The following is a 20,570-nucleotide window of genomic DNA, read 5'->3' as shown; positions in this document are numbered from 1 at the left end:
CTTTGGTACAACCCCCAGTTGTTACCCCCATGTGTGGTCAAGTTGATCATGTTCACACTATTCATAGAATATTTTCTCTCTTATGTATTTTTTTTAAAGCCATGTGGTGTACACTATAATTTAAAAAGAAAAATAGCCTGTATTTTGCATCGATTGTGCTGATTTATGCTCATTTGACCACAATCAGAATCTGAGCAAATAATCTGAGCTACTGTATGACTTTCATTTCATCATTAACATACCTGATGTGTGATAGAGGCTACCTACCACCTTCCCCTCAGTCACAGGAATCATTATTTCAGGAAGGAACCGACGCAATAAAATCTGTCTTTAGACAGTTAATTCACTAATACAATTCAAACCATCACATCATGGCATTATTGACCTTTTTCCTAAATACCATTTATGTTTTATTTCGTTTTCCGACTGTTTTATGATGATATTTTTTGCATAGTAGGCTACTGTGTTTTATTTGTCTGTCATTTAATGTTGTATTAGTATGAGTAAAAAAGGACACCAATTTAAACAAGACCAAAAGCTTTCTTGTGGTGTTTATCCCTTTAGTTGACCTTGTACCAGTGAACAGTAAACTACTGTCCTGCACCTTTTCCTATGCAAACTTCTAATAAAGTATTCAATCAATCAATCAATCAATCAATCAATCAATCAATCAATCAATCAATCAAAATTATAGGCATACATTGCATATGATTTTGAATTCCTTGAAACATGGGCCAGGTTCAACTTACCCAACGGCTCGACTTAACTAATCATATGGTTATGGGGGCACGGTGGCGCAGTCGGTAGCGATGTTGCCTCGTCACAGCTAGAAGGTCCTGGGTTCGATTCCTGCCAGGGGACGCTGTGGGCATGTTCTCTCCTCCGCGTCATCAACGCCCAGTTGCCCACACCCGAGGTGGGGTTGGCGAAAGGGCCTTTCTGTGTGGAGTTTGCATGTTCTCCCCATGTCCCCTAGGGTAGGTAGGGCCTACCCTCACAAAAAACAACTGGTTGGAATAACATGTTCCTTCCACGTGCTACGTCCAAACAGTGAATTTCCCCCTGTCAGGTGATAAGAAGGAGCTTGCTCACTCGGACTCCTCATGCACTGAGTGAGGAAGCATGAGTTCAGTTCAAGGCCTTCCCGACCCCAGGTTGGCAGAGGGAGAGCAGTGCCCAGGCCAGGATTACAGTTTAGGCAATTGGCACTGGGTGAAAAATGGGTTACAAAATCGTGGGATAAAATAATAATCATCATCATGGTTCTCCTCAGCACTGTGGTCAACGCTGCTTGATTTTAATGTGCTTTATAAAGAAAATGTAACTGACCTGATTTAACCAGGTGAGGGCAGCAAAAAATAAAAAATAAAATGGGGGGAGGGCTGAGGGGCTGACCCGGAAGTGTTTTAGTTGTCAACCATGTGATGTGCAATGTTTACAGTGCACAGTGCTAGCAAGCTGCGGTGCAACAAGAGCTTAATTACATTTTTATGTCAATTGAATTAACTGTCTGTGGAGGAGCATGTCTGACGACAACTGTTATGAGGGACAGCCTGAGTATACCCACAAGAAGGAGGAACTCAATAAAAAGGTAATATGATGAGGTTTATGCGGGTTTATGTCGACCAGGTAAAGAAACACGCGCTACGCAACTCTCACGCTAATGTCGAATGTTTTTACTGTAAACTATTAAACATAAGTAAACTGTTTACTTATGAGTTCCGAGTGAGTCTGTGAGTGAGTTTTTAATCGTAACGTTACCTTGTAGATGTGTGGATGTCTGGATGATACTGAAAGAAACACAAAGAATGAGCATTCTAAACCACTGGTTCCCAAACACTGGGTCGGGACCCATTTGTGGGTCGCGGACACATTTTTATGGACCCTTTAATTTTTGGTTTCGTACATTTTGTTTTTAATATTTCACAAAAAAGATAAAAAATGTCATGAATTAATATATATATATATATATATATATATAATAATCAAAAGATATATCTATCAAAAGATATATATAATATGTATAAATCAAAGAAATTCCATAAATTAGAGATATACATGACTGTCATGATGTCTGCTTCAACCTGGTTTTAGAGTGCTTTCTCCACATTTGGACCTTACAGCTACATAAACGTGCACAAAAAGTATATGTCTACATGCTCGGCTCACATGCTTGTAGATCTATTTCCAGTATGTCAAAATGAAGGGTTATTAACTGATTGGATTCAAGAGTGTTTGATTTTGTCCCTGCAGATCAATGAGCAGAAAGTCCTAGTCGATGAGCTCTCCAATCTGAAGAAGAACAGGGTGAGTATGTTCTTTAGAAAGTAATTATTATAAACAAAGAATATCGGCATATTATTTATTTTCTTATTAAACGATTCTGGAAACCTGCAGACTGGAGGCACTACTTTTGCAATTAGCGAACAATACTCTAATTTTTAATTAAAAAGTTTATGTTCTAAACCAGCCTAAATGGGAAGTATGCGAAGAAATGTAACAAAGTGAACGAGGGGTTTAAGTTTATTACATATGCGTTTTATGGTGTCTCTTCCTTCCCAGAAAGTCTACATCCAGCAGCGTAACAGTAACATATTCTTTCTGGCAGACAGAGGACAAACACTTGGTTCAAGCAAAAGTAAGTTTGAAAGATCCTCCTGACTTTATATTTTGAAAATTGACCCTATAACATTAATTAATGCATGAAATCCTCTATCTCCAGAGGACCTGGACAACATGAAAAAGGAATTGCAGGACATGTAGTCGTCTGAGCGACCTTCACGGCAGCCATGTGTGGGATATTCTGTTTGCTGAGGCTGTCGACTGAGCAGCTTCCGCCGGACAAGACGATTTATGAACACTTGAGAAGAAGAGGACCCAACTGCTGTCGAGATGTCTCTAAATCCGGCTCAGACCCCTTTTATCAATGCCATTTCTCTGCCCACGTACTTCACATGAGGGGCCACCTCACCCCTCAGCCAGTCCAAGGCGGTACAGGAGACGTGCTGTTGTGGAATGGGGAGGTTTTTGGAGGCTTGCCAGTGAGACCAGAAGAGAATGACACCGAGGTGCTCCATCAGCAACTGTCAGCCTGCAACGGTCCCTCGGACATTGTGTCCCTCTTGTCCACCATACAGGGACCCTGGGCATTCATCTACTACCAACAGCACGGAGAGTACCTCTGGTTTGGCAGAGATTTCTTTGGCAGGCGCAGTCTGCTTTGGCGGTTTGACGTCGAGGAGAATGCCCTGACGCTGACATCGGTAGCAGCTCACGCCTCCGGTTCCAGCGAATCCACGTGGCAGGAGGTCCCAGCGGCTGGCGTTTATAGGATTGATCTAAAGGCGATTGCAGACGCTCACAACCTGACCGTTGAGGTCTATCCTTGGGCTTGTGCAGGAAGGGAACTCCCTCCTGCCTGTCATGAAATAAAGTTGGAGGGTCTCCCCAGCAGCTGCAGTGCGGTGATGAACCAAACGGGCCTCGTCCTCACCTCCCCAGTCTGTCCGCTTAACACGTCAGTCCCCAAGTCATTAGATGAGGTAGAAGTTCTTCCAAGTTCACATCCATCTGTTGAGGAACTGGAAGCATTGCTAGCAAGCAGAGAGAAGAGCAAGGAGGTGAACAGCCTTATCCATTTGCTGAGTGAGGCAGTAAGGCGTCGTGTCCATTCTCTACCCTTGGGGGCGAATGATAATTCATCTCCTGCTAACAAGCAAGCCACAATTGCTATATTGTTCTCAGGGGGGATAGACTCAATGATTCTGGCTGCTTTGGCTGACCGTCACATACCAGCTGACCAACCAATAGACCTTCTCAATGTGGCATTTAAACTGCGGGAGCCAAAGGTGCAGAAAGAGTCCACAAAGAAATCCAAGAAGCAAAAGAAGCAGCCCACAGACGATGTAACTGACTCAGCGTGTGCTCGGATCTCCAGTGGCCCCTTTGATGTTCCAGACAGGATTACCGGAAGAGACGGTCTCAATGAACTTAAGGACCTAAATCCAGAGAGACGGTGGAATTTTGTCGAAATCAACATCTCTCAAGAGGAGCTTCAGAAAATGCGTCAGGAGCGCATCTGTCACCTGGTGTACCCATTGGACACGGTGCTTGACGACAGCATTGGCTGTGCTGTGTGGTTTGCAGCCAGAGGGGCCGGTGTCATCACGGAGAACGACTACCAGACGCCCTTCACTTCAGCAGCGAAGGTGAAGTACGCTTGTCAAATGTGCAACTTCCCACAAACTAAAGTAATTGCCAATTTGCATTTGGCAATTGATGTAACAAACACTTGTGCTATTAAATTAGAAGAGTTTTCTTGCAGGCATCTCCTATCACATGGGAAAACTCCCAACATGATTTCTTCAATTATTAAATACATTTGTTTTTGTGTTTTATGATTACAGGTCATTTTAACAGGCATTGGGGCAGATGAGCAGCTAGCAGGTTACTCCAGGCACAGAGTGCGATTTAAGACGTCTGGGCACGAGGGACTAATCCTAGAGCTGGCCATGGAGCTGGGCAGAATCTCTTCAAGGAATCTGGGCCGAGATGACAGGGTCATAGGAGACCATGGAAAAGAAGCAAGGTAAGAGTTTTACACTTTTTAGGCTGATATTCTTCACCCGAGTACATTTAAAGTACAGCTGCTTATTAAAGAAAGCCCATTACACCAACGTTACCAGCAACCACCAGTAGAGCACAACACAAGAGCCAACAAGCCCTGTATTTGTTTTAATGTCATGTGATTTATGATTTGAGTTTTTTACGTTGCATAAATAAGTATTATGTATAAATGATCATTGTACACAAATCTGCAGACTAATCTTACTTTCAGCTCCTTTTAATCAGGGATTCAAATACAAGTAAGCTCCACTGGCTGTCAGTCTGTCTGTTCGTCACGTCACACTTTTGCCCTACTCTTATCTCCGGCACCGTTGCCCCTATCCATGCCAAACTTTGCACACACACACTCCTTGGCTGGCAAACCACAACCTCCATCCCATGGCCCTCTTCTAGCGCCACCATCAGGCCAATTTTAGCAAAACAAATTTTGCAACACTGTTCCTACAGATTTTGGCCTAAAATCACACAAAGCGGTACACAGTATCTCTAAAGTCATGTCATCAACATGGATATGTCCCATTTCCCATATTCCCTCCTGATTGGCTACGATTGCTTTCTAAAGTTTGTGTATGCAACATGACGGTTGCTTATCTCCCGATTAGGGAGTCTTAATGGTGTATAAATGATCATTGTACACACATCTGCAGACTAATCTTACTTTCAGCTCCTTTTAATCAGGGATTCAAGTACAAGTAATTTGATATTCTTGTCTACGTTCTAGGTTCCCCTACCTGGATGAGGAAGTTGTAAGCTACCTGAACTCCCTGCCTGTGTGGGAGAAGGCTGATTTGTCCCTGCCACGGGGTGTTGGAGAGAAACTTCTCCTGAGACAAGTAGCCAAGGAGCTGGGGCTTGGTCATTCAGCTGTACTGCCCAAGAGGGCCATGCAGTTTGGCTCCCGCATTGCAAAGCTGGAGAACCACCGTGAGAAGGCTTCGGACAAGTCTAACAGACTCCACAGGATAGATTCAATGGTTTAAACATACAGGTCCACTGTAAAACCTATTGAATGTATAAATCCAAACAGATTTGATATTTACTGTTGGATTCATTGAACTTGGTTTGGATGTCAATTTTTTTATGTACAGTATAATAAAGATTACAAACCTGAAGTTTCTTTTTTTTATAAACATTTGGAGGGATCCTAAATTGTCTGAATAAATTAACAGCGTTCCGTATTGGTCTGGAACAAACCAAATGGAGTGGGAGGCAAACTAATCAATGCATTCCCTACATGGCCCAATACTTTAATATAATAAATTATAAATAATACATTTATAAGACCACTTCAACTCATGTTCATATCATGTGTCCCCATAATGCTCATAAGATGTCACACATTTGTCTACACTGGTGGGCTGTGGACAGCTCAGAAACCAGCTGCTAATCACTTCGGTAGGCAGGTTTGGTCATTTCAAACAAGATTTCAAACTTCATTACATCTTTTTTATTAATGCAACTTTCCAGGAAAGAGGCTGTTCGCATTGTCGTGGAATCTGTCGGTGATGTGACTGGTAGGCAGGTTTCTGAGCGGTCCACAGCTCACGATTTAGGTATTGGGTAGGTAGGTAGTTTCCAAAAACTTCCAGAATATTCAACCCAATTTCCAGGACTATAACAATCATTCAGCCGAGCGCAATAATGAGTCTTACTCCTACAGTATGTGCAAAGCCCAAAGACAGGCAGTGTAGCAAATATAAAGTGTGCACACCGTGAACAGATCGTCGTCAAAAGGTAAGAAAATCGTGGCAGGGAACCCTCAAAGTCGATTTATGGTGGCAGTAAATGAGTTAACAAAATCAGACATTTTTTCGAGGACCTTCCATGAACCTTAATCAATTTCAAAAATCTTCCAGTACTGGAAAAAAAGTCAAAATATTTCCGGGAATTTCATGATCGTGGGAACCCTGCTAGTAAGACGGATTAGAAAGAAATTGTGCCGTCTAGTGCAGTGGTTCCCAAACCGCCTGTGACCCAAAAGAGAATCAGACATTTGCCAGAGACCCTAACAAGTGAAAATAGCAGATCTACGTTGTGAGCTTGTAGATCTATTTTCACTAATTAAACTAATTTATGTAATGTTTCGTGAATTTACTGAAAAAAAGTTTATAATTGGTTAGAAAGACTTGGCTTTTTGGGATTTTTTTAAAATGCTTTGAAATATTGAAAACAAAAGGGACCCACAAATGGATCCCAACCCACTGTTTGGGAAACAGTGGTCTAATTAGTATAAGGACCGATTAGTTGATAATGGGTGCTTTATAGTAACAGTAAGCTTTGCTACAGTAGATAACTACCACTGCAAGCCAGCAAAGTAATATAAGAAGTTTAAGTATCCAGACGATAAAGAAGCTTGAGACATGGCATTAATGACTGGTAATGTGAACCACAGTCTTATTTATTAACATGGAAACCAGATAAAACAAAATGTTCCCAGTAAATAATGTATATTTTCTGACACTGTACATTTACTGTCCACAATAAAGTGTGAGAACAATAATGGGCCACCCACCAAGCATTATTATAAATACAGTATATTTGAAAATTTGTCCCGACTCGAGTGGATGGTAGAGTCCTCACTACAACTACAACATCAATGTGGCTGGTCACAGAAAAGAAAAATCGTAGTTTTTGGTGCTTGGGTGTGGATAGCCCTTAAGAGGATCATTATTCTACGATCACAGTCCATCACTCAAGTTTAGAAGAAATCGGCTGCTGTGGGGCGTCCTTTAGGTGTCCTCTTGAGGGTTGTCATGAGAGATTTCTTGGCCTTGGGGGTCTTCTTGACGCTAACAGTGGGTGATGTAACTGGACTCTTCAAGACTCCGCACCTGGGCTTCTGCTCAGGGTCAAAGGGCACTCTCGACAACCCCTCAGGGCTCAGTAGCAGGCTGCGATCGGTCTTCCTAAACTCTGCATCATGACAAAGAGAAACCCATGGAAGTCAGGAGGACATTGGTACCACATGACCATTTAGGCCTAGAATTATTGATTGCTTTAACCAGTGAAAAATAGCAGATATACAAGCTCACAGCGCGGCACCGAGTGCCGCGCTGCGAGCTTGTAGATCTGCTATTTTTGAAAAAGTCATGAAAATGTGTGCAAATCTTTGAATATATGTATTTTCAAAGCGAACTTTTGTAACTCAAATTTTGCTTCTGGGTGGTCCCTGGAACTAAATATTTTGAATGGGGGTCTGTGGCCAAATACATATCATTTTGGGGGTCCTTCACATGAAAAGGTTTGAGAACCACTGACATAGTAGTCTCTCAAGAACAGACTAACTGAGCTCCAGTTGAGTGAAAAGAACCTTTTCTTTGACGATGGCTGGCCAGATTGCTGACATAGAAACATAGGTTTTTTTCCAAAAATCTTAGAAGGATTCAAAAGACACTTATAGAATCGGGACAAAATTCTAATTTAAACGTTTTTTTCAAAAATAGCAGATCTACAAGCTCGCAGCGCGGCACTCGGTGCCGCGCTGTGAGCTTGTATATCTGCTATTTTTTTATATTTAAAGCATAAAATATTGCGTCATAATGTGTTCAGGCCTAAATGGGTTAACACTCTCCAAGGTCAAGGCAGTAAATTACACTTCACATTCACAGGTCTACTAAACTCAGTTCATTTCAAATATATTCTGTTGTATCGTCTTACCACTGAGACGGATAGGAAAACAGTATGAAGATATGGGAGAGAAGTTGTAATAGTACAATTGTATCTGCTCCACCGTTAAAGACTAATACTTGCAGTAACAAAAACCAAAGAAATTGAAAGCTGGATGGAATGAAGGGATAAAGTCAGACATGTACTATAGTCTCACACACACAAAAAAGTTGTCATTTTAGGCATAATGTGTTCAACCCAAATTTGGGCTGTGCCATTTTTTTAAGCTGGGCCCAGAGAGTCTACTGACAGATACATTTACTAACCAGCTGTTTTATTGTTCTTGAGGCCGAAGGTCACCTTCTTTGAATCCGATTTGGGAGTCTGATTTTTCTGTGAGGCAAAAAGAAAGAAAGAAAAATGTTTCAATTAATAGATACACCAGTTATAACATTACAATATGCTTAATTGTATATCGTATAATTATTCAAAGGCATTCCAATCCCAGATCTGTAATGCATATTTTATAAGCACCCATGCGTCACCCAGTAGTATCAACTATACAGGTAGTTCCGACGAAGCAATCTGATTGGTTCAAATAGCCATCTACCCGTGATGATAATGTGCGATATGGAACGGGTTTCATCAAACAAAGAAATCAGCCGTACAGGTCGCAAAATAGCTGCTGGCTCACCACTATCGTTTCCATAGGCGATGACTTGTAAGCGGCTATGCTAGCAGTTTACATGTAAAGTTCAGTGACAGTAGCAAAATCTGGCATTAAAAAAATTTAAGATTTCTATAGAATATCTTAATTACAATGAAATGAAGTTGACGTGTTTTTCTTAAGGGTAACAATATTACACAAGAGGGTCGTGTTTTATCATGATTATCGGCACTTCAGCCCTGCCGACAAAAAATTGACTTTTACTTGTGTTCATTATGAGACTCTCATACCATTTTACTAGGATGCGGTGTGCTGGGCAGTCCCTTTTTACTAGGATGCGGTGTGCTGGGCCGTCCCTTTCCCTTGGTCTTACAGAAGAGCGGTGTTGGGGGCAAGGTGTCGCTATGAAAACGGATGAAGTCTGAATCTGGTGTGGTTTTCTTCTTCTTCTGGAGCTTTTTAACACTGAGTGGAGTAGACTGCTCTTTCACCAGCTGAAACAAAACATAACACTCTTGAGCAGGTCAGCCGGTGTGAGGCTTGTCTCCTCGGCCAAATAGTGATCTTAAATACCTAGTTTGGACAGGGCTGAGCAATGTGGACAAAATACACGATCACAATATTAATAACCGGGATAACTACCTGTGCTTTTACAATATATTTACAAAAACAGATTAAAAAAAAAAAAAAATCAGTAATGCCTGTATATTAACTAAAGGCTGTATAATAGAACAGCTCAGTCAGGTAAGATCAGACACTCTTAACAACTTTCCATTTCCTGGTTGCGACAATCAGCAGCTGGTGACAGCAGGGACAATGAGACACTATACTGTCTTTTTCAAACCCCTGACATGAGGCAGTACTTTCTACTATTTAATTGACTGTTTGACTGATCCCCATTCAGCAAAAAAACACTCACTTTGTTCAGCTTGGGCTTCTTCGCAATCATGGCATCTTGCTCTGCCTGCATCTCATCGGACTCGAATTTGATCTCCACTGGGATCTTCCTTTTATTCTTCTTCTGGCCTTTCTTCACAGAGGAAGAGAGCACTTCAGAAGCCGGTGGCTCATCTGCATCACTTTGCTCTTTGACCTCACTGACATCCGCTGCCTTCTGTTTCTTTTTCTTCTTCAGGACTGGCGTTGTCATGGTGATCTCCATCGGTGCTTCTACTTCCTGTGCCGTTTCTCCAACTGTTGCTGCCTCCTCCAATGGCTCTTCAGTCTTTGCTGCCTTTTGTTTCTTCTTCTTCTTCACTGGCGTCATGATGCTGGTGACGGTGGGGAGCTCTTCGGCAGGTGGAGTTTCGACCGCAACACTCTCCTGTGTCGGACCCTCCTCCTGTGTCATCTTAACGTCCTGCTTGCCCTTTTTTTTCTTGGTCTTCTTTAGCAGCAATGTTGAGGCATCTTCTGTTGGTGCTTCGGATCCAACTGGTGTGATCTCAGCTTCCGTTGTTTCTCCCTCAACTTCGATCTGAGCTTCACTCTCAGCCTCTTGAGCCACCCTGAGGCTCTTCCTTTTCTTCTTTTTCTTAGGGGTTGTAGTATCTTCCACTGAGATGATGGTGACATCTTCTGTTGATGCCTCACACACTGAGATGATGGTGACATCTTCTGCTGATGCCTCACACACAACTGGCATCATCTCAGCTGGGCTCTTCTTATTTTTCTTCTTCTTAGCCGGTGTTGTAGTGGCATCTTCGACTGAGATGATGGTGACATCTTCTGTTGATGCCTCACACACAACTGGCATCATCTCAGCTGGGCTCTTCTTATTTTTCTTCTTCTTAGCCGGTGTTGTAGTGGCATCTTCGACTGAGATGATGGTGACATCTTCTGTTGATGCCTCACACACAATTGGCATCAGCTCAGCTGGGCTCTTCTTATTTCTCTTCTTCTTAGCCGGTGTTGTAGTGCCATCTTCCACTGAGATGATGGTGACATCTTCTGTTGAGGCCTCAATTGGTATAATCTCAGCGGTTGCATTTTCTCCCTCAACCTGTGCTTGGCTCTCAGCCACTTCTGCTTTCTCCTCGACCTTGAGGCTCTTCTTAATTTTCTTCTTCTTAGCTGGAGTCGTTGTATCCGTCGGTGCAGTGGTCAGATCTGGTGATGCCTCCGAAATAACAGGTGCTTGTTCCGACTCCTCTTCCTGTGTCTTTACTTCTTGCTTCTTTTTCATCTTTAGTGGGGTTGTTGTGGTGGCATCTTCTGTTGAGGCTTCACAAATAACTGGTACAATCTCCGCTGCTGTATTTCCAACCTCAACAGCCTCCTCTGCCTTCTCTTCGACCTTGAGGCTCTTCTTATTTTTCTTCTTCTTAGCTGGAGTTGTTGCATCCGTTAGTGAAGTGGTCATGATGTCGTCCGTCGATGCCTCAGAAACAACAGGTGCCGGTTCAGATGTTTCTTCTTCCGGTGTCATCTTTGCTCCCCGCTTGCCCTTGGTCTTTATCGGTGGTGTCGCAGCATCTTCTGTTGAACTGTCACAATTACCCGATTTGATGGCAGCCGCGGCACCTTCGCCTTCCACCTGTACCTCGACCTCCTCTGCCTTCTCTTCAACCTTGAGGCTCTTCTTGCGGGTCCTCTTCTTACCTGGGGTCGTGGTATCTGCCACTGAGGTGACAGGGGTCTCGTCTGGGGTTGTGGTATCTGCCACTGAAGTGATGGTGGTCTCTGTGGTCTCGCCAGCTGATGCCTCACAACTAACTAACGAGATCTCCGTACTTTCTCCCTCCACCGGTACTTCACCTACAGCCTCTTCCACTTTCTTCTCAGCTTTCTTTTTTTTCTTGGCTGGGGTGGTAGTGTCAGTCTCCAGGGTGATCTCTGGCTGTTCGGTCCCCCTTACGGTATCCTGGGTAAGGGTAGAAGATGTATCCCCTGCCAACTCACTGGGCTTGGGGTCCACAGAGGTCACAGTTGACTTCTTTCTCTTGCCCTTTTTCTTGGGCAGCGTCTCTGATTGGTCCTCAGTTGCCTGCAGCTCTGGTTGGCTGGGTTCCTCCGTTGCTGTAACCGATGTTGCTTTTTCTTCCAAGGGCAAGGGGGTTTCTGATTCACCCTCCATCACTGTGGGTGTAGCCGCTTCTTCATGATCCTCTGACTTGTCTTTAGGTGCCTGCGGCTCTGGCTCGTTGGGTCCTTCCATCACCATAACTGAAGATTCGTTCTTTGACTTTACTTCCAAGGGCATGAGAATGTCTGCTTCGCCCTCCGTTTCCGTGGGTGTAGCCTCATCTGTGACATTCACAGACGAGGGCTTCCCCCCCAGGACTGAGATGGAGGTTTCTATCAGTGCTTCTTTCTCTACGTCTGTGGCAGAATCGGCTGGGGGTGACAGCGCAGCCGGTGCTTCCGTGTCTGTGTCTATTGTTTTCGTGTCTGCAGTCTCTGCTCCACCTACACTTTTTGTCTTCCTTGCTTTCTTCTTTTTTTGTTTGGGCTCCTCTGTCACCATAACTGACGATTCAGTATTTGCCTTTACTTCCAAAGGCAGGAGAATTTCAGATTCACCCTCTGTCTCCATGGGTGTAGCCTCATCTGTGACTGTCACAGACGAGGGCTTCTCAACCAGGACAGAGATGGAGGTTTCCATCACCGCTTCTTTCTGTCCGTCTGTGGCAGAGTCTGCTGGAGGTGACAGTGCAGCCAGTGCTTCCGTCTCTGTGTTGATTGCTTCCGTCTCTGCAGTCTCCTGTCCACCTACACTTTTTGTCTTCCCTGCCTTCCTCTTCCTTTTCTTCTTCTTCCTTTTAGTGGTAGTTGAGTCTGCTGCTGGTTCCCCGTCATCTTTTGTAGAGTCTTGGTTTGGTTCATCGGCTTCTGCCGCTTCCTTTTCCTTCCCTAGTTTAAAAAAAGTGAAGACCCTGTTACACTCAACTCTTGCAAATGCATTATTAAACACTTGAGCGATACCTTGGCATGCATTCTTAACAGAAGTTAACATACTGTAGAAGTATAGACCTTTTTCCAGAACACACACACGTTATGGTTGCCGTTCTGGGAAATCCGTCTATACACAATATTCTTTGCAAACATTTATGGTTTGATGAATACCATACTTTAACAATAATAATTAATTTGTCACAGTGGAGAGAGATAGGAAACACGGATCAAGAGTAGAGTGACATGCAAGCCAATGATCTGCCTGGCTGGGAATCAAACCAGGCACTCACTGTCAGGCATTAAAGACCATGTGGTACGGTGCGTGCCCTAATCTCTAATGGGCCATGGATACTTGTTTATTTTAATACAAATTTGCATGCCCAATCTGTAGGACATGCAAGCAATAACTTCCTGTTCTTGATGTAACTGTCAAACATGAACACAACTGAACATTGTCAAACATGAACACAACTGAACATTATATTAATCTCATAAAGCTTTCATCTGAATGAGAAGTGTACTCAGTCATCTCATACCTTTTGCTTTCTTGGCTGGAGGTCCTCTGGTGTCCTCTACCTCCTCTCCCTTTCTCCTTTTCACCTTCTTCACTCTTATCCTGCTGCCAAACATGTCATCGTCCTCATCTGTAGACACTTCATCTGGGTACTCATCCTGCGGGAAGACACCTGAGAGAGGCACACACACAAATGGAAACATGTTGACACACAGAAAGGACTGTGACAGACACCAAACTCAGATGGATATCAAAGCAGCCGTGTGATTAAATGGTGAAGAATCATCAAGGGTTCATACCTTCGCTGAGATCACGCAACCTGGGATGAAGGATACAAGAAAAGCAGCGTGAGGGAGACAGGAAGGAGAGAAGAGAAATCAGCTAGAGTATTATCAAAGACTACATATTGTATTGATCAGGATTGTTGAGCTGGTGAATACTGCATGTGACCCAGCGCAGCAAATAAGATGGTCATCACGGAGCCACACAATAACGTGTTGCCTATAGCAACCACACTAATTATGTAGTTTTGAAACAAAACCTTCGCGATTCTTCAGGTCCGTGAAACGAGACATCCAGTAAGTGAGGCATTACAGTGGACATTTGGGGATACGTCTCTATAACTACGTCTAAAAGTTGAATTGTCTCTAGATAATCATATCTGTAAAAGTGAAAGTGACAGCTAAAAGATGAAATTCAACAATTCTTTCATTATATATCCGAGTTATGTGGACAATTTATTACAATTTACTGATGGGTTTCCAAATGCAGATGTCGCTTTAAACAATTCTGAAAGAGCAGTCTAATGAACTCTTTTTCATAGTCGCTTAAGATATTCCATCTTGAACCAAAATTGACCAACCGTCAACCGGGCCTGCTAACTATTTATATGTGACACAAGACATGTCAGGATGTTAATTGCTTATAACCTGTATGTTAGCATCTGCATTAATTATGTTTCTGCACCTGGTTATTCAGGTTTTTCTTTAAATTTGTCACCAGTCTTTAAGTGTTAATAAGGCAAATCTTATCTACTCACATTTTGATGATTTTGTAGAGTGTCTGTCTGTTGTAGCTGCGTGTGTTGCTTCGGCTGGCAAGCTGAAAAAGCTTGTCTGCCAATCCAGTATAGTCAAACTACAAAACACAAACAGCAGAATATAGTGTAAGCATCCATCCATCATATTGGATAAACGTAAATTCAACCAGAATTAAAGATTTCCTACTGAATAGTTTTTTGCTCATATTGTACTTCTGCTTTTACTGATAAGAGACTTAAGGTAAAATACATTCACGATAAGGGATGTGAATTCAGAGCTTTCAGTAAAAAAAAACTAAAAATTAAAACAGCAATGATGTATATCATCCTCAAGAGGTGTTATTCACCTGAAGTATAGGTCCGATATCCTCCTCTTCATCAGGTATCTCTGTATCAGAATCCTCCTCCAGGTGAAGGTCATCCTCCTCATCATCAAGGTCATCCTCCTCATCCTCATCTGGGTTAGTGCCTAAACCCAAAACAATATCCAACAGTATTTCAGTAATCGTCCTGAGTAAAGAAGATATTATGCGCAATAGGCTAACAGCAAATCACAGGTAATGGTATAAAGCAGCTGAATTCTAAAGATCCTGACAACCTGAACCAAGCCAACTTGCAAGAACTAACTGATCAGATCACATTGTCACCTCCTCTAAAAATGGTGCGCTGAACACACCACAAAGACTGAGCCAACTGTCAGCTAATGGCACTGTTCTGTGCCTACGTAAGAGGAACTAGCTCTCCATACCAGGAGGTGTCAGTTGTCCGTATCAGGGTATATCTAATCTCAGCAACTCCAATGCAACAAAATAACCCCACATCTAAGCAGTAGCAGTTAGGTTTTCAATGTAGTCAGTGGGTTCCAGGACCCATGAGTGGTCATTTGAATGGGTCCCAGGGAAATGTTGAGTTCCAAGGAAATTCTGAGTCCTAATAAAATAAAAACGTTTCCCATTCAGACAGTATGGCAATACTGGCAAAAAAAAACAATGCCAAAATCATGTCCGATTGTCGGCCACAGACGCGCAACGATGACAGCTTGGTGTCAGCACAGGTTGTGATGAATGAGTGACCTTGAGGTATTCAACGTGGCAACATAGCATTCAGTATGGATGTTCACGTATGCACATAAGGTTTGCAGTATCTTTAAACACCAGACTTTAGATGTAGGGAGTAGGAACCTACCATTAAGCTGCTTTCCTGCAGCTTTTTTGAGTGATTTTGTCTTTTCCTGCACAATCTCCTCATCTTCTTCAGAAGCCTGTCCTGAGTCTGAGTCCTTGGCCCCGGCTGTTTTCAGCTCCTTCAGTAGGTCCTGAACAGCAAACGGAGCCTGGTCGATGATGGTTCTGAAGATTTCCTTGCAAATGGCTGAAAGCAGGACACGACTGGCCAGAGAGGAGAGAGGACAAAGAGGGCAAGGAAAGGGAAACCTGGTTAATCCCGCAGGGGGAATTCAGTTTTCAGCTTCACCCCCAGCTGGTTATGATGTGCACTCGGGGGAGAAGCTATGAATCGATCCGCTTCCCAATCTCTCAACCCATTCAGCAATGGCCGACCCAAGGAGAAGAGATGGAGAGGAGCACTGCTGTCATAACTGAAATAACGTTGTGTGTAGAGATATCCTGCTACGATCTCAAAGATCGGGTCAGATCAAAGCATATTTTAAGTTTGCTCCGTCTGTGTCAGCGGTCATATCATTTATTTAAGGCATCAAATCATAAATATTTTCTTTAAACAGAGCGTCACATAATTTTTTTATTGTGATGCTTGTTTCGACCAGGGGTGGACGAACGCACCTGTCCAACTTTTAACATGACAGACAGATCGAGGCGCACAACCCTTTCGAAGTGAAACGAAGAGCTCCAGGGACAACTATCCTGACTGAATCTTTGAGTACAGTGTGGGTATACTTACTCCTTGGTTTTGGCTGCTGTTTTGCAGAACGGCTCTATGAAGGTCAGATTTTGAGCTGCTGTGAGCTGTGGGGGGGAAAAAAAGAGAAATACATTTGTAGAAAACCCACTCATTCACCTAAAAAGAGCTATTTGAGCCAGTTGTGGTTATTTAAGTAAAACCTCGCCTCCAAAATGACCAACATGAGCTTAATTCACACTTGTTTAACACTTTAAAAATAACATGTTCCCCAGCCACTACTTTGGGGTATTTCTTGTCTTGTGTGTGTGTGTGTGTGGGGTGGGGGGACATGATTGTTTTTCAAAGCAGTGCACATAAGTTTGTTAGCAGCTGTTCTTGATGCTGTTCTAGCGGGGACTGCCCGTAAATCCTACATCTCATTAGTCCTAATTTGGTTTGGGTTAGGTTTTAGGGTTAGGTTTAGGCATAGTTTTACTGAGGTTAGGTTTAGGCATAGTTTTACTGAGGTTAGGTTTAGGCATAGTATTTTCACCAGGTTAACATTCACCAGATTTGGACTTACAGTATGGGATGTAGGAACAATGAGATGTCAGACCAATGCCATGGCACCGTTCTAGCAACTAACATGGATTTTCCCCAGTATATCTTGGAGAAAATCCACAATGGTTGGACCAGCAGTCTTTACCTCGGCAGCACCAACCCCAGCCAGTTCAGTCAAGTAAAGGTCCAGGATGTGTAACTGGAGGCCAACGGGCGCTTCACTGTCTTTACGGAGGACCTGCGCTATGAGCAGCTCCAGGAACTTGGTGACCACACTGAGGAACAGAGTAGACAGGCAACATATTCACTAACCACAGCTCTACAATGGATGGAAGCAATTGATAAGGCATTATGGATTATGGATGAACAATAATATGGAAGAACACAGTATATTGCTTAAAGGAGCAATATTTATATAATAACCTATTCATTTCCTTTCTAGCCACTCAAGACAAAACCATTACCTGACTTCCCACTTCATCTTCTTCAGCATCTCAAATGTCTGTCTGAATAAAAAGCGGACCAGCTGCCAGAGAGACAAGGAAGAACACAATGGATTTGGGTTCAGGTGTGTGTCAAATTAAACATCTCACTTTTCTATTGATGCATATTTATTAGTTAAGAAGCTTTGTACTTTTACGCTCTGTATGATACTGAAGGCTTCAGATATTCCATGTTACATGACTCAGTTTCCCTCCAAGGTTTTATACTATTTCACTTGTACTTTGAGTCATTTAACTACCTGGGCATGATACAAGTCCAACTATTGTCATTCATCTTTATCTGTAACTTCTGTTAGTACAGGTATACTAATACATAATGTTATATTACCCTTGAGAAATTCTTTACCACAACCAAAATCAATGAGTCACCAAGTTTTAGATTTTTGGCATGATGTTAGACAATTGTGCACTTGGTGATAAGTTTTAGATTTTTGGCATGATGTTAGGTATGGACATAAGGTTGTCACAAATCGCAAACAAGTTGGGCTCGCCCCCTAGTGGTTTGTTTGCAATGAATCCAATCCAATATAAGCCTAAATAGGTCAGTATATGGTTGAAACCCCAAATAATTGATGGAAGAGATTTTTCAATGGATTCTGTTACTATTGGGTATGCTAAATAACATACTAAAACATTAAAGCATAAAGCATATATTCCACTCCCAATTTATATGCATTTAAGCTCCTGTGGACGTCATCTGGATAATAATGCCTTTCCAGTTTCAAGAAAACATTTCTCCTAAACTAGTTCTACCAAACTAAGTTCAACTTCACTTTAGCCCTCATAAACAAACAAGCTCTATTGACCTGGAAGAACTTGTCCATTCGCAGCCGGTCAATTCCATTCCACTCTCTTTTCACAGTCAGAAGGAAGGTTTCCAGATACAACAGCTCTGCAACAAACAACACAATCCATGCTTTAATGGAGAAGCAAATGACGACTGTAATAATTAGAGAGAGCACTAACGAGCATAGAACGAGTTTGACACTTTTATGGTCAACTCAGTGCACATCCCCTCTGAAGTTCAAAGGGATCAATTAAGAGCTCCTGCCAGCTGAGCTGATGGATGCTATTGCTAGTTATAATATGCAGATGATTTAATCTGGTTACTTTTTTCTCCCTGCCAAGTATTTTATTTGGACAGTATGTTGTTTAGACCAGTGTTTCTCAACCTGCATGGGCACACTTTATGTCCCAAGAATCCATGGGCACACCAACATAATACGGGGGTGTAAATATCGTCACTGTCAGGAAGAAACCTTGTATCTCCAAGTTTCAAATTTGTACGTTTCTTGCCAAGTAAAGCCCTGCTTCACCATACAAGGCTGTCACAAAACAGCAGATCTACAAGCACAAAACGCCTCGCACCACGAGGCGTTGTGTGCTTGTAGATCGGCTGTTTTCACTAATTTAAATCACTCAAGGGGCACACTTGACCCTGCTGTTTTCACAAATTTAAATCATTTTTAAAATGATAAATACAATACAGGCTTTCACGCAGTTTCAAGGGGCACACTTGACCCTTCTCAGGGGCACAACAAAGGTCCCCGTGCTTGTGGATCGTCTGTTTTAACTCATTTAACTCATTTTTAAAATGATAAATACACTGGCTTTCAAGCAGTTTCAAGGGGCACACTTGACCCTTCTCAGGGGCACACAAAAGGTCCCCAGGCACAGCAGTGGTTGAGAAACACTGGTTTAGACAGATGCCATGTCTGATGTTCACCTTGGTATCCTAGTTACTTTGTAGCACTAAATGTTTTTCTTTGCACTCTGCTTCTTGACAGTTGACCCTGTCATTTGCTCACAAGAGTTGATGCCAATTACTCTGATCTTGCACTTTATAAGTCCATGCGGTGGATAAGAGCATCCGACGCTCAAATTGTAATAATGTGATTCAACTTTGAAAACATTTTCACAATAGACAGTTTTAATAACTTACGGCCTTCCACTGTTTGAAAGTTGTGCAGAAGGCAGGAGATGTTGTTTGACAGCTCCTCCTGAGGACCAAAGCGAGTGAATGTGAATAAAAAGAAAACCCTTCAAAAGGCCAAGAGAAAGCATGCAGTTGAGAGGAGGGAGAGGACTGAAGCCACTGTACAGTACCTGCAGGAGCGGTTTGTCCTGCATCCACAGGCAGTAGAATAGACCCTTCCACAGCTTGAGCAGCTCTTCCTCAGTGAATCCATCTGCACACAGAACACAAACTTGAAATCAATGTGTCCTGTGAATTGATTACAAATGGACCCCAATGCAAACAAGCCCAACAGCTTTCTTGTGGTACTGTCTTGTACTTTTTCCTATGTAAACTTCTAATAAAGTATTCAATCAATCCTACAAGCAAAACGTGTTTACTGTTACTTGGTGTGGTAACATTGCTTTGCAACGAGGAAAACACTTCATATAAAAAGCAATTAATATAGCCAAACAACAACATATAATACAGGTTAACTGCGGAGTAGCATGTCTGGTGATTCTGCTTCAACCTGAAGATGCTCCCCCATCCACAGTCACATGTAGGCTACACGAAAACTTAGTTTGAATATTCACATAAACCATAACATGAGAGTGCTTAGGTTAAGTGCCTGCAAAAAAAATGAATGTAAACCCAATGAGACAATTCCACGTTATTATGTTATGTTAGTTAATAGTGAGTCCCTTGGCTTGGATCAAAGCTAACGTGACTAGCTTTGGGGAAGCTAGCTTGAACATAACGTTGACACTCTAAACGTTAGCTTACCTTTGCCTTTCTGCGACCTCACAGTGATGTATTTTCTCAGTTTCTTGATTGCCCTGGTCCGGGTTATCTTCTCGTTGGAAGCTAGTCTTTGAGCGAACTGGATCTCTGGTCCTTGTACAGGCGCCATGCCTCTACTCTACCTCTTCACGTGGGAACACTTTTCTCAGTGATCAACTCCAGTCAACTTTCTCTCCTCGCTGCGCACGTTTTTACACATTTTTTTCTTCACTTGCGTCGCAGAAAGATGACGAGACACGCACACGCACACATCAACTGCCATACTCCACAGCACCACAGGGAGGCAGTGTTTGACTGCTCCTCATTCAGTTTGCACTAAAGGCTGCTTGAGACACCTGCCATCATAGGTTGTAAAATGATCTGCCATATTAAACATGTTTGTTTGTTGTCTCCACCAGCCGAAGGCAGGGGGAGAGTATGTTTTCGCCCCTGTCCGTCCGTGCGTCCGTCTGTCCGTGTGTGCGTCCGTCCTCCAAGTTTGTTACCAGCCAATCTCCGGCGCCGTTGGCCCGGTCGCTGCCAAAATGAGCACACACACTCCCTGG

General features: G+C 42.8%; 2 protein-coding genes across 2 annotated transcripts; one reads left to right on the top strand and one right to left on the bottom strand.

The window, feature by feature from the left end:
• Nucleotides 1-2,562: 2,562 nt before the first annotated feature.
• Nucleotides 2,563-5,739, top strand: asnsd1 (asparagine synthetase domain containing 1). Its single transcript, XM_080753272.1, has 4 exons — nt 2,563-2,638; nt 2,723-4,208; nt 4,407-4,588; nt 5,348-5,739. The coding sequence occupies exons 2-4, from the start codon at nt 2,790-2,792 to the stop codon at nt 5,604-5,606; spliced, it is 1,860 nt and encodes a 619-aa protein (XP_080609398.1). The 5' UTR covers nt 2,563-2,638; nt 2,723-2,789; the 3' UTR covers nt 5,607-5,739.
• Nucleotides 5,740-7,063: 1,324 nt separating this feature from the next.
• On the bottom strand, nt 7,064-20,148 carry LOC308307988 (uncharacterized protein). Its single transcript, XM_080753334.1, has 16 exons — nt 20,008-20,148; nt 19,374-19,456; nt 19,210-19,267; nt 18,074-18,159; nt 17,229-17,290; nt 16,910-17,039; nt 16,264-16,328; nt 15,532-15,734; nt 14,694-14,815; nt 14,347-14,444; nt 13,607-13,626; nt 13,330-13,479; nt 9,819-12,751; nt 9,190-9,393; nt 8,559-8,625; nt 7,064-7,539 (listed from the first exon to the last, which is right to left on the bottom strand). Exons 1-16 carry the CDS (start codon nt 20,132-20,134, stop codon nt 7,325-7,327), a joined length of 4,623 nt encoding a protein of 1,540 aa, XP_080609460.1. The 5' UTR covers nt 20,135-20,148; the 3' UTR covers nt 7,064-7,324.
• Between the last annotated feature and the right edge of the window lie 422 nt (nt 20,149-20,570).

The sequence above is a fragment of the Nannobrachium achirus genome (assembly GCF_963921795.1).
Source record: "Nannobrachium achirus genome assembly, chromosome: 22".
In the NCBI taxonomy this organism is placed as follows: domain Eukaryota; kingdom Metazoa; phylum Chordata; class Actinopteri; order Myctophiformes; family Myctophidae; genus Nannobrachium; species Nannobrachium achirus.
Note: the sequence above shows the minus strand (reverse complement) of the source record. Positions and strands in the feature narration are given on the sequence as shown.

What these genes read in the sequence shown, in the direction of transcription:
- asnsd1 (XM_080753272.1), top strand. Translation starts at nt 2,790, where the DNA reads ATGTGTGGGATATTCTGTTTGCTGAGGCTGTCGACTGAGCAGCTTCCG. An exon ending in CCTTCACTTCAGCAGCGAAG is followed by an intron (nt 4,209 to 4,406) that starts GTGAAGTACGCT and finishes TTATGATTACAG; the next exon opens with GTCATTTTAACAGGCATTGG. An exon ending in GACCATGGAAAAGAAGCAAG is followed by an intron (nt 4,589 to 5,347) that starts GTAAGAGTTTTA and finishes TCTACGTTCTAG; the next exon opens with GTTCCCCTACCTGGATGAGG.
- LOC308307988 (XM_080753334.1), bottom strand. Translation starts at nt 20,134, where the DNA reads ATGGCGCCTGTACAAGGACCAGAGATCCAGTTCGCTCAAAGACTAGCT. An exon ending in GAGGTCGCAGAAAGGCAAAG is followed by an intron (nt 19,457 to 20,007) that starts GTAAGCTAACGT and finishes TTCTGTGTGCAG; the next exon opens with ATGGATTCACTGAGGAAGAG. An exon ending in CTGGGGTTGGTGCTGCCGAG is followed by an intron (nt 16,329 to 16,909) that starts GTAAAGACTGCT and finishes TCCCCCCCACAG; the next exon opens with CTCACAGCAGCTCAAAATCT.